Source organism: Toxotes jaculatrix, chromosome 6 (genome assembly GCF_017976425.1).
Source record: "Toxotes jaculatrix isolate fToxJac2 chromosome 6, fToxJac2.pri, whole genome shotgun sequence".
Taxonomy (NCBI): Eukaryota; Metazoa; Chordata; class Actinopteri; family Toxotidae; genus Toxotes; species Toxotes jaculatrix.
The window spans coordinates 578,971-593,427 of NC_054399.1; the positions used below are offsets into that span (position 1 = coordinate 578,971).

A 14,457-nucleotide genomic window follows, 5' to 3' on the forward strand; every position below is an offset into this window, starting at 1 on the left:
CAGTCCATCAGGACGCAGCCCCAGTCTGTGGTGCTCTCGCACTGGGACAGTCTCCTCTGGTGGATGCTCCATATCTGACATGAGAGCTCTCACACGCCGATGAAGCCCCGGCCTGTCGCGACATGGCGGCTGTGAATGGGCGGCAGAGATGACCCTTCTATCCGAGTTGCTCAGTTTCAGAAATGCGGCTCCATCGCAGCAGGCATCTGCCTGAGCGAGCGTGAGAGGGGGCGGGGGGCGGGTTGCTGACACCTGTCTCTCCGAGGACGAGTCCGCCTTTGTGACGCGGGAGTCCGGGTTGGCTGTCGGGACAGGCCCGAGACAGATATGACAGGGCCGCTGACAAGGGCCAGGCTGCACGCTGGGAGCAACAGTCCAAGTCCAACACAAACAAGACTCCTGCTCTGTTCAGTGTGCCTGCAGCGAGCCCCACAGTTGGCAGCTGAGGAGCCTCAGTCAGCGTGAGTGACGCCACAGATGGACTTCCAAAACACAAACACAGAAAATCACATGCAGCTTCAGCTGTATGTTAGTGGCACCGTGCTCCTGTAAGACTTCAGACGCAGCAGACTCACGCCGGCTCTCCTCTGTGCTCAACCTCCTCGTCGTGTCAGCCTCGCTCGGCTCGCTCATATTTCTGAGCCCCTTTCCAAAGCAGACGCCTCCTAATTGTTATCGGGCCTGAGTTGAGACAGTCTGAGCAGAGAGAGGCTGATACAAACTCCCCCGGAGCTGATGAGATTCCTCTCACACAGCTGCAGAACTCAGCGTGTTACAGATGTGGAGGTACGGCGGAGGTACGGCGGAGGTACGGCGGAGGTACGGTGGGCATACGGCGGAGGTACGGTGGGCGTACGGCGGAGGTACGGCGGAGGTACGGTGGAGGTACGGCGGAAGCTGTGGAAGCTCGGGCAGCTTCTCGCCTTGCTCTCTGACCACAGTTAGAACAATATGACAAATTGGCCTAGTTTTCCTTTCAATTAATCAGGGCTCTCTGACAGCTACCTGTGCCACACATCATCATTAGTCAAGAGGAGAGGAAGCCCCAGCCACATATGATAAGAGAGGAGGATACACCTCATTAACTAATTTCCCCCCATTTATTTTTTACAGCAACAATTTCAATCACAGGCAGAATATCTACCCCTGCATCTCTGTAAGTGAGCTGAGCCGTACCAGGACAGGGCCCACAAATATGAAAACACACGCAGGAACATCAGAAATAATCCGTTAATACAGAGTCTAACACCAGCACCTCCATCACTGGGAACTGGTGTGTTAGACTCTGAGGGAAATGTAAATGATTTCTACAGCACAGAAAAGAAAAGCCTGGATATGTCAGGTCCTTAAAGTGCTGGATTAACCAGAGAAACACATCTTCTCTCTGGTTATATTTAACTATTGTCCATGATTAAAGGATTTTCAAATTATTTTTATTGTGGTCTGGTTGAACCTTTAATGATAATTCCAGGTCATCAAGAGGCTTTTTTCCATAGTTTACACCATTTTTCCTTAGTTATTGGCTGACATCTCTAAATGTGACACTAAAAACTAAAAACAAACCAGAACACAGGTTTAGAACTGGTTTTAGCCAAACTTTGCCAATATTTACCCGTAGCTTCCCCTCAGTGAGCAGCAGGTTAGACTGGTTTAGATGGTTTTAGATGGTGACTTTAATCCTGTGGCTGATGGAAACCATACATGCAACTATGGAAATAACATCCAAGCTGTAATAAACTGAAGCTGTTTGAAGTCTTCAGCTCAAATCAATTATTTGAACCATCATCTGTTTGACTCCCTGTGGCTTCATTCAGCCTGAGAGGGTGAATTTAATTAAAGGGTAACACACTGTCCACAGAACGCTCCACAGAAATGCACGTGTGACAACAAAAGTCATTGTTCTAGGCCCTCGCTGAGAACTGATGCTGCCTTTCAGGACTCGGGAAGTCTGCAGATGATTGACAGCTCCATCTTTACGAGGGCCATCCAACAAAGAGGAAGAGAGAGAGAGGCCATCCCCGCCCACCGAGCTGGAGAACAGTCGTAAACATGAGATAAAAAATAAATAAAAGCTAAATCTGCCTTTTTAAAGCACCTTGCATCTTCTACCTGCACTTCTCTGTGTATCACAGTCAGTTCAGCTTTTACCTTCCACACAGGCATTTTAACAAGTATCCATATGTTGTTTAATGCAATGTGTTTGGTCTTATCTTGCTCATAAAAGGATAATTACCAGCTTCACAAGGCAATAAACAGCTTATTACATCCAGGATCTTGGTAGGTACAAATAAACTAAGGTGAGGGAGACCACAGGTATGTGGAAGGAGGGCTGATGGATATCATCGATAACCCTGCTGAACTCACACCAACAAATGCTCCACAGCCTGTGCTGACATCGTTAGAATGAAGAGAAATGTAGGCATGTAAAATTCTCTACAAGCTGTTAATATTTCATGAGCAGCCGTTCTGACAGTATACACCTAATTTGTACGGGACAGAAGGAGGGAGAAGGGGAGAGCTGGAGAAGGAGGACAGAAGTGGAAGAAACAGAAGAAGATATAAGATAAAGGTGGAAAAGACTTGAGCGTGTGCCGAGCTGGAAGTCAGCGCGGTACAAAGAACATTTGAAATGGCCCATTTAACAGCACTGTACTCCACTCCCAGCCCATGCCACCATTTGCATACTTCATATCAGATGAAGATGGATGGCGAAAATCAGTGTCAGTGAGACCAGCGTTTTATCAAGGTTACACTATCCTCCAAACTCCTAAAACCTCTTTATCTCATCTCTGTTGTCGGAATATTAACTTATCAACACAATCTCTTTACAGCACAGGCAGCAGCAATGGGAATTTATCAGCAGCAATAACAATGACAGGGCGGCCAGCTGACTGAGCTACCACCATTATTCTGACTGTTGGATTATTATTTTTGGATTAACTGGTTAATCAATTAGTCTATAAAGTGTCAGAAAACACTTAAACGTCACAGTTTCCCACGCTGACGCTGACATTCTGAACCGTGGAAAACACAAACGCGATCACTTTAAATAAAATGATATGAAACTGAGAATCTGTGAGTGTCTCCATCAGGTAAACCGATTATTTACCTGATCATTCCATTATTACTGATATCACAGGCGTTTCTGGGCCCACTGTCCCCCACACAATCACAGGTGAGACCAACACTGTCTGCAGGATTCTCATTTGTAGAAAATATAAACTGCATTGCATTTATCTTATGAGTGATGCTGCTTTATTCACACAGTGTCTGCAGAACAGCCTGATCCTGACCTGGGACTGTGCATCCATCAAACCAGCCCTGACATAAATATCCTACGTTCGCTGCTTGTGTTGTGTCTCATGTTCGTAGCACTATTTTAAGGAGGGAAATCAGATGCAAGCAAACAGCATGTACCAATGCACTGCATCAGTGTTAATCTGTGGATCAACATGCAATCTACCCTCAGCTCTGTGGCAGGTAGACTGACCAACAGCTAACACCAGCAAACAGCAAACAACAGATATATGACGTGATTTAGCTTAGTGTAAAAACAGAAGCAGTTATATTTCTGATGTATGATGTCTGCTTGGATCGAGCAGCGACCCCCTGGAAATCAATCCTGGCTCAAACAAAGATCAGATCCCAGATCAGATCCCAGCTCTGCTGCTACAGAATCCTTCCCTTTGTCTGCACGATTAGCTGCTGGTTCCTCATTATGGAGGTGACGACTGAACTTCTATTTCAAGCCCGTGTGACTCCCACCTTTACTTCAGTCCACTGGTCATAAAAATGTCATGGCAGCGACAGAGCACGCAGGCCACACTAACGGGAACCAGCTCAGGGCCAAACCCGGCGGGGCAGACACGGCCGGCGGTTCCAGTCCGGAGGTCGCTCAGGAATCTCTGCTTTCCCCTTCAACCTCCCTGACATCGGCCTGAGAGTGACTTCAACCAAGAGCACATCCTCCGTCTGCTGTCCTGGTGTAGTGTTGCACCGCAGAGAGGAAACGACAGACCATGTATAAAACAGGAAGAGGAGCTAACTACAGTAAGCATCAGCTATTTCTGGAGGATTATGTCTGCAACTAACAAAGAGCTGTCAACATCTAACAGGTCCACAGTGAAATAAAATCACTTAAAAAAATAAATAAAAGGGTACGGCAGCGAAGTGCGATCCCGCCTGCTGTGACCCCTGCTGATGCTGCAGACGATCACACTCCACGCTTTACGTTTCCCACCATGCCGCTGGTGTCGGCCCTGGGAAGGCGTCCAAAACCACAATACATTTCTGCTATGGAACATTTGTTTCCTTTCAGGGGGGCACGGGGCCCCAACGTGCTCCTTCTACATTTCTCTGTCCTGCCACATTGCATGACAGTTTATTTTGGGAAGCGCAGGTTGGCACCTGAGACACAAAGCTGACAAAGCACTCGGTGTCACTTCAATGAGGCCAGTTGGTTCCATGACAATGCCTCTGGCCATGCAATCCTACAAGATGGACAACTCTGCGCCGAATATCTTGGCAAAGTAGGAAAAGAGGCATCAGCTGTTTGCACAATTTCATCTTTGGGAGGGAATAAAGCAACTTAACCCTAAACCTGAGGAAGGATTCTACCTCAGATTACTGCTGTGATGGACTGTTTGCCAGTTCAGGGTGTTTCCCTGGCTTCCACCCAATGCATGCTGGGAACAGATCCAGGACATCCAGCTCCCTAAATAGGAGCAAGTGGGTAAGACAATAGCTGGATGAATGAAAATCTGAAAGGATGTAAAAATAAACTGCAGAAGTCATGATCCACACATTTATGGTCACAGCTGGAGCCGCCCCCGGCTCGCAGGAGAGACGAGCTAACGCCAGGCGAGCTAACGTCAGGCGAGCTAACTTCTATCCTTCTCGGATAGAAGGGTCAACTGACGTTGAATTCATTCAAACAGCTGAATCTGACATGTTTCCATTACCTCTCAGATTTATTGGTCAAGATTATTCAGCACAGCGAAACTACTTTTCTTCATTTTGTGTCAGCAAAGAGAATAAAAGCCACGTTAACCGACAGGACAACAGAAGAAGCAGCAGGTCAAACGCCGTCACCGGAGTGTGAAGCACAGCCTGCTCCATTTCCACACTGTGAAATCTGAACTCAAACACATTCCTACACATCAAAGATTCAATAATATTAATATTTTTATCCAGGAACAGGAAATTATTTCTAAAGACAAACTCCTCCGTGTTGAGTTTGTTGTGGTGGATTATGATGATGTGTACATACATGACCTGCTGCTGTCACAGAGTAAAGGAAGAAGAAATGAGTGAGTGAATGAAACTGGTGTGTGTCAGGGGTTTAATAAGCTGCAGGACTAAATGCTCCAGTGGTGGAGCAGCACACAGTAAATGTGCAGCATTTGTTTTTCATGTATTTTAACCAGAAATCTGTTCTGTTTGCTTTAATTAAATATTTGTTAATCAGCACAAAATTGTAATCTCGAGATTCGACAAACATCTGTTTATACTGTGTGTAAATAAACACTGATACACATCAAAGTCCTAACAATGACTTTCTCTTAACATAACCACAGGATGTGATCAGTGATGCAGCCGCTCTTTCTGTCACAATGCTGTAAATACATGTACATTTACAGTTAGGACACAGACAGTGTTCCACTTTAGGTCCAGGTCATCGTCCCTCTGAGCCGCTGGAACGACAAAGAGACGAGAGGCAGCAGTGGAACTGCAGCCTGCATTAGCTCGGCCAATTAACTACTGAATGTTTTCTGTGAGGAGAGCTGCTGGTGAAGCTGAGAGAGGAGCCGGCAGATCTGTGGATGCCACCGCAGCCGGCCGCTCTGATCTGAGGCCGAAGGCTGTGGAGCTCAGTTTCCCAGTCAGAGGAAATCTAGTGTTGTTTAAATACACTACCTGACACACACACTGCAGACTGAGCCGCCAATGCATATCCTGTTTCCCATAATGCAGCAGCAACTGAGTGCAGATAAGATTACTGACAAAAACACAGATGGACAACACACACACAGACACACACAGACACACGCAGACACACACACACACACAGACACAGACACACAGACACACACAGACACACGCACACACACAGACACAGACACACACAGACAGACACAGACACACACAGACACACACACACACACACACACACACACACACACAGGCACACACACACACACGCAGACACACACACACACACGCACACACACACAGACACACACAGACACACACACACACACACAGACACACACAGACACACGCACACACACACAGACACACGCAGACACACACACACACACAGACACAGACACACACAGACAGACACAGACACACACAGACACACACACACACACACACACACACACACACACAGGCACACACACACACACGCAGACACACACACACACACACAGACACAGACACACACACAGGCACACACACACACACACACACACACACACACACAGACACAGACACACACACACACACACACACAGGCACACACACACACACACAGACACACGCAGACACACACACACACTCACTCGTACAGTAAAGTGACAGAGCAACTGCTTTGCTGTGTTAAATATCAGATGCAAATGAAAAGAGAAAATCTATCATGACTCTAATGTGGCCTGATAGGAGGGGGCGCACTCTCCTCTGAGGAGCCGAGCGGAGTGAGGAGGGTGATGTATGGAGGAGCTGGATGAGAGGTGAAAAGCGTAGCGAGACGGACGAAGGGAGGGGGGGGACTGCCGGGAGGAAAGGGAGGTGGTAGCGGGGGGGCACGCAGTCCTGCCAGACTCCTGAGAGCCCAGGGCAAAAGTGGAATAAATGTTGATTAGTGTTGATTTTGTCCAACGAGCACCCGGCAACTGACAGTGGGACTAAGCTGCAGCGAAAGGGAACCATTAATCTTGGTCTGGTTTAAGTAGTGTATATTAATTTGTGTCATTTCCACTACGTGGAGAGAGGCCTCTCGCTCCCTCTCCCTCTTCTTTCTCCCTCCCTCCAGTGTTTGAAAGCTGTGGCAGCTGAGCCTCTTTCATAGTGAACATGCAGTGGAAGCCTGGAGGTGGCGTCTGCAAGGAGCAGCAGGGGAGAGTGGAGGAAATGAGATTCCAAACACTACATTATGGAAAATGAACTCCTGGGGGGTTGGTATGGCAACCACATCCAAATGTGCCATTGCATGTTCAATTTAACGTGCATAACAAATTTGCAGACTTGATTAAATTCGTAACATATTAAGGAGGCTGGTGTAAAAACAGGCCGAGCGAACCTGCGGGGACTGAGATCGTACAGAGAGCCCTGCACGAGGTGAACGGCAGGACTGTGATATTTAAGCCATCGTTTCTGAGCAGCGAGCACAGGAGTCGACGTTCAGGTAAAAGATTGAGGCCCGAGCTCTTTTACAAGTCTGCTTGGATCTCGCCTTCGTTCTGTAATCGGCACACTGGCACGGCTGCTCCCAGCTAAATGTAATTTTTCTACAAACTGCATTCCAGAGGCCTTCACACCAGAGGAAAAAAATCATCCATCAGTTCAGGAAATTCTGAAAATACATGTAGTTAAAAATATAAAATGATGCTGGAGCCTTTTCACAGGACGAGTGAGGACGAGAAACTAGATCACTCTCCTGCTACATGTGATGTCAGTGTTAATTACCAAACCACAGCACAGTAAGATTTCTATAATTAAGCTCTTTAATATGATTAACATGTATCAATTAGGGGACTGACAATTTGCATAATGTGTAATGTAACCACATTGTTCTATACTTTAATGGCACTAACAGCATTTACAACACTGTCACTCACTGATGATGCTGTGATTAGGATTCTGTATCAAACACAGTGCAGAAAAGTCGGCGTCGGCCTGATGCTGGTTAAGCAAAACACATTTTCCCCAGTTGTCTTGGTTCTTGGAGCAGAATTAGACTCCAGCTCTTCCTCTCTCCCACCGGATGATTAAGCAGAGAGAGACTGGGGAAACAGCTGTGGCGGCGAGCTCGGCATTTCTCTCCCTGAATGCTGCTGTATCAGCACCGAGGAGGAGGAAGGATAAGAGGGAGACAAGAGCTGCACGTCGTCTCCGTGTCCACCGAGAGACACGCACAGGAGGGGAGGCACAGCCCCGTGACACGGCGCTCGCTATCAGAGCAGATATCTGCCTCACCATGTAATACACACACACACACACACACACACACACACACACTCACACACACACACACACTCACACACACACACACACACAGAGTTGAGATGCATTTATTAGCTGAGATGGAAACAGAGAAGAAATTCCTTTTCTTCTGTGACCATATCAGAGCTACAACGAGTGATCTGTTAATCAATTAGTCTATTGAAAAAAAAATGAGTCAGCAACTGTTTCCAATAATCAGTTCGTCACTCTCACACACTCCCCCAGTCACACGTGAGGGTTCTCTGCTTTTCTGAACTGAACTTTCGGAGGTTTCGACTTTTGCTTCGAAGGAACAAACTATTTGAAGACGTTACCATGGAAACCTTCGAATTCTGAACGTAAAGATTGGAGGTTTTTCACACTTTACAGACCAAACAATTAACCGGTTAATTAACTAAATAATTAGCTGATAATACATAAAGATTCAGATTATTCTGTCCAAGCTGATGCAACGATGAGTCAATTAACTCATTCGTCTGTTGACAGAAAATTTATCAGTTTAATTGTTTAAAATGTGTTTTAAGCAAAAGATCTGATGGTGAAATGTAAGACTTTGTAACTTGAAGTTCATCAGACTGAATATTATTAGGTTTTGTTCTGTTGGTTGTTTTTATAGATTAATTTATAGATTAATTTATAGATTAATTTATAGATTAATTTATAGATTAATCAGCAGCAAAACAACCCAAAGATATTTAATTTACAATGATAGAAAACAGAGACAAGTCAGACCAATCCTGCTGGGAACCAGAGAATCTGCAGTTTTTACTTCATAATCAATTTGGAAATAATTAATCACTTATCAGAACTGTTTCCCGCTCTTTTTCCGTCAGTCAGTTTATCAGTTATTCCACTGTTTCAGCTCTACACCAGGCGTATGGTGTCTAAAAGCTGAAACAGAACCTGATGACCATGAAGGCTGATCCACAGTGTTTCCACAGTGACATGCAGGGCTGACCTGAGATCAGCCTCTGTAATACAAATAGGCAGATGCCAAGCAGCTGAACGGACTGACGGATGTAGTGTAGGCTTCCATGCACCTTCCATAATCAGACCTCTGGCTCATTTCATCCTGTCAAACACTGTTTTCACCCTTCAAAAAATAACATTACATCACTCGGCTAGTCATTTTTATAAATGGAGGATCCCCTCGGCCTGAAACCTTACACTATACAAACACCGGCCACAAGAAAGCTGAGAGGAAAAAAATTCAAAAGCAAGTCAGAGCGGCACGTTTAGCGAGCAGCTCGGTCCACGACTGTTTGACACCGCGGGAGATTTATGATGCTGCTGAAGTGTTTACAGAGGTCAAGGCGGCTCATTTAAAAAAAATCAGTTTGTCAAGCATTTGCTTACCTAAAGAGGCCTTTTCATCAGTCATAGGAAAAGTGACGGTGAAGACCCAGAGAAAACAGTCCACCTTAAAAACCCCAGATGGACAAACAGAAAATAATTCTGGGATTAAGCTGTGATATCTTACTATCTGCCACATTTTTAAATCAAAGAGTTCAGTTAGTGAAAGGTTAAAGTGTCACAGCCCGACAGCAGCAGAGTCAAACACAACACCCCCTGCTGTCTTCACCTGGCCTCCACTTAGTGGTGTAATTACTGTGTTTAATATATTTCATTCTTCTGTCTCTTCTTAAGGATATGCACACACACACACACACACACACACACACACACACACACAGAGTCATGCACTGCATTCCTTTGAAGTAAAATAGACCAAATATGCCGGGAATGAAACCGGTTAGAGACGAAGCCGGTGTCAGAAAAAAAAAAAGAAAAGAAAAAAGAGCGAGTGGTTTAAATAAAGCGTTCCTTCCTTCTCCTTCCCTCCCGGCTGTTGCTGCACTGTTGTGCTTATTTATACTGCACAGTCTTTCTGTTGGCCATCCCTCATTTCATCCCAGTAAAAATACACAGAGCGGGCCCTACATCAACACTGGCATTGTCCTGCAGGTGCTGCCAGCCGCTGCGGGGACAGGGACGGAAAATATACACAAGCAAACAGCGGCTCTGTGGACACACACCGTCTCTGCACTCAGATGGTGCTGGGACTAAGTTACAGTGGCTCAGCTGCAGCTTCGAGTCGCCACTAAAGCAGCTGGACTCTGCCGATCTACACACTCTGAAATATTTAAAGGTGGAACTGGGAAATTTTGACTGCAGGAGACAGACAGAGAGAGAGACAGGCCGGTGTCCTGTGTGACAGTCTCAGAGCTGATATACTGAAATAATGACAGTAACACAAAATAAAAACCAAGCATTTTGGAAAATGGCAAAGTAAATTACAGCTAACGTTGTTCATCTGTGAAAAATGAGTTATTATTATAAATCAGTTATTTTAAAACTTCAGTTAAAGCCTGAAAGCCAACAGGCTTCTCTCTCTGAAACTCTGCATCAGCTGACACAACTATAATTCAATTTCAAATTATAAAATAAGTTTTTTAAAAAAAACTTAGGTGGAAATTAGAAAACAATAGAAAACTAAATAAGTCAAACATTTAATAAGTGTTCTCATGTATGTGGTTCATGGTTTAATTTTAAAAGGAAACTGAACCACTAGAGGGAGCAACAAGCTGCGACTTTTTTTAATAAACAATAATCAAAATCCAAATCTGGACTGTTTACAATGTTCTGAGCTCAGCAGCATAGTAAAACAGGAAGAAGTAAATATTAAAGATTAATAATTAAAACCAAGTCAGTCAGTCGGTGTTTGATGAGTGAAGCATCAAACACAACCTTCGCATCGTGACTTTGTTTAATGTGAAATAAAGTTTTTTGACAGACTTGGTACACAATGTTTTTTCACACTAAATCTGACAGCACTGCTGAGCTGCATAATTACTCTGAACTGTAGTGATCACGATGACTTAAAGCAAAGAATAATATGCATATATATGCACGTGGGCAGTAAAATATATGAAGGAAAATGACTTATTCTGAATATTTAAAAAAATAAATAAAATGTTTAATTTACTCTCCAGGTCTGCGAAGAATAAATCTGAAGTTTCATGTGATGAAGAACAATTATTCCTGACAGCACACCTGAGTGTGAGGAACAGGACACACTGCAGTAAATGTGAAAGCTTCCTCTCTGAGCCAACTGGATAAATTTAAAGTCTACAAACACGAGACAAGCAGCAGATCTCTGGTGTAAACTCCGTAAGCTACACCTTGTATTTATAGGTTGCCAGCTGAAAGAAAAGAATGGGTGTGCAGGCAGGAAGAGGTCCAAGTTACTTTGTACTCTCAGCAGAGCCGAACTTTGGATGAACTCTGAGAAGCGCCGGGGAGTAAAACACTATGCATAACTGTGTCACTCCCCCTCCAAAAAACCAAGACAACAGAAAAGAAGAGCGAGCCAGCAGGCTTCAAAAGGCCCCCTGCTCCCTCCCGAGGCACCGGCTGATTCAAGATAAATGTCTGGGCTTGGGGGTAGGCAGTGAGGTGAACTTCAATGAAAGCCTCAGTGAAAACATCCATGAAAGCACCAGGCGAGGTGGGATCACACAGAAACAACACAAACAGCGCCAGTCACCGCCGCCACAAAGGTCAAGTATAAGCAACGACAACAACATCTTCTTCATCCTCCATCTGATTCACACACAGTCAGCGCTGCCTCTCGCAGGGAACTGCCATGCTTTGGCAACTCAGTATCTCAGCTGTGTAAGTTTGGAAGAGTCCTGCAGCACATCAGTGTGAAGACGGGAAAATAAAAGATGAGATGCAGGCTATCAGTCTGAAGTGCACTGAATTCTATCTGTGCCAATTTCAAAAATGTCACAGGGAAAATGATTTAGAAACATGACTTACGCCTCCTGTGTTACGTTATTTCTCTCCCAGCAATTATTCTGCTGACACGCTCTCTCACAACTGCTTTAATAGAGAGACACAATACAGAATAGAAAGAGACGTATTCACCAGACTTGACAGTTAACTCACGAGGGGAGACATCAACGTGCTCGTGACAATTCTGCTCAGTTCTCTCTATTATTCCACAATAGCATCAAAAAGCTCATTCATATTTTGACACGATAATTGATGAGGACTGCTCGAGGTAATTGTCCACAGTTCCTATTGTGAAAGAGTTAAAACGCTCAGACTTTACAGCTACAGGAGGAAACACGTCTTTCATGTCAGTGAAATTTATATGGTGAATTGTGTTGTGACTGAAAATCCAACATCAAGTTCTCGGATGGAAATCAGAGTGTGATGGTGGAACAGGCCACACAGAGCCGGGACAGAAACAACGCAGCGGTGTGTGTCTCCTGCTCGAGTCAGAGTGAATATGAACTCACCTGTTTTCTCTTTGATTTCGCACAGGACGTTGAAAAGCGCTGGCTTCATTCTGTGACAGTTCAGAGCGTGTTTCCTGAAACAGAGAAGAGGCTTCATGAGCAAACCACGGATCACACACAGCACAGCTGCTTTCTAACATTTCTATTTTATCTTTTCCATGAATGCTTCTGTTCACTTACAGGGACAAATAATACAACTGTTTTCAAGCAGATGAATAAAAGCTGTGTATGCACACACGTGCTCCAGCTTCAGACCTTTATCCATTTACCTGTATACAAAATAACTGATCAAACAGTTTATTTAGCTTTACTGCTAATTCTTCTGTGATTATAAAATTATATAATTTAAAAATAAAATGCCCGTTCAGACCAGCTGTGTCTTTAACACGTTTACATGTAGAATTTCTGTTACTCGCTTTCAGCTTCACTGTTTTTAATGTGGATTAAACAATTATGTGTCACAAGTAAGAAAGTTGCGTCGCATTTGTCCAGCACGCCATTTAAACCACACTGACCTGTAACTGAGTAATTACACTCGATTTAATTAGAATAAAAATAAAAATAAAAATAAAAGGTTATATTTGTGTTTTGAAAAACGCTCTCAGGCAGCGTCTCTCAGTCCCATGTCTCAGTCACAAACAGCATTCACACACTTGTATTCGGTGTGTGAGGAGCGCGGCTGTCCACTTATTTAAACGTGAAGCAAACTGCTCATCGCTGTTTCCACCGTGTTCTAACGTCCTGCCATCACACTTCCACCTACACTGCGCTCTTTGGTAAATGTAGGAATTTTTACGCATTTTTTCCTTTTTTATTTCCTCTTCTTTTCCAATTTCCCATTTTTTCTAGTTTGCCGCCGCCGCCTCCTCCTGACAGCGGAGGCAGAGGCTGGATCGGAGCATGTCGTTACCTGGCTTGGGCTTCGTCTAGACTTTGATCCGTGATGGTCATAATTTGCTGTAAAATGTCTCCAATGTCCTGTTTCCTGCCGTCGCCGTCCGTTCCTCCGGTGCCTTCCTGCATATGCTGCGGCAGGCCGGGGTGCCCTGCCATGCCTACCCCTGTGTGAGAGTGCATCAACCTCGGCTGCTCGTCCATCTCTTCTTCCCTCTATCTAATTCTCTGAGGCGCTCTCGTTGCTGAAATCCTGCAAAAATACATAAAAGAAAAAGAAGGAGGGGAAAATCCCGGCGGTGCGTTCACGTTTGCGCCACGCACCCGCTGCTCCTCGCCGAGCACGGAGGGGGTATGTGAGGGGAAAGCGGAGAAAGGAGCCCTCCCGCTCTCTGGCTGTGTCTCTCAGCTGGTCGGAGCTGAATGTGAAATCTGATCTGAACTGCTGCTGCTGCCTTCACTGGAACAGGGTGTGCGTAAAAACAGATGGGCTGCTGCTTTCTACTACTGCCATGAACTCGGACACGTTTTCTTGTAAAGCTGCGCAGTGATCCAAAGCCACCTCTTCCTGCCCAGTTACAAAACAGCTGCTGGGAGAAATAAGAAGTGTGGATTTATCTCACTCACTCCATCCTCTTGCTGTTGTCATGTACAGTACAGGCTGGGCAGGCGGCAGCACAGCAAAGAGCATGAGAGTCAGACTCCGCCTACGCGACATGATTGGGAATAGAAGACCATTTAGCCCCACCTTGAGGTGCCTCTCATGAAACGTCCATCACCGGACTGAGAGGGTGGGATGCAGAGTAGAAGCAGGGAGACGGTACGGAGCAGTGATGGATCGAGCCTGAGCTCCAGATAAATAACAGCGGCTGACACAAGAGGTCTGCTTTAGTCTCCCCCTCTGACCTCAGTAAGAGCCCCACCGGCCGCAGGAAACCTCTTCATCTCACTGTTGTATCATAATATCAGCCGCACCGATCCAGAGTCCGGGCTGGGCACCTTTCATCTGTCTGTGGTTCAGGACAGGACC

The 14,457-nt window shown here is 45.3% G+C and overlaps 1 protein-coding gene across 3 annotated transcripts in view; it reads right to left on the reverse strand.

The window, feature by feature from the left end:
* The window catches only part of LOC121183702 (pre-B-cell leukemia transcription factor 1), a 52,822-nt gene extending 38,782 nt beyond the window's left edge, over positions 1–14,040 (reverse strand). For all 3 annotated transcript variants that reach the window (XM_041040881.1, XM_041040879.1, XM_041040878.1), the window contains exons 1-2: positions 13,444–14,040; positions 12,534–12,607 (exon numbers count right to left, since the gene is read on the reverse strand). In XM_041040881.1, coding sequence (XP_040896815.1) covers positions 12,534–12,607; positions 13,444–13,631 — 262 coding nt within the window. In that variant the 5' untranslated portion in view covers positions 13,632–14,040. The remainder of the gene's footprint in view (positions 1–12,533; positions 12,608–13,443) is intronic.
* Positions 14,041–14,457: the final 417 nt, after the last annotated feature.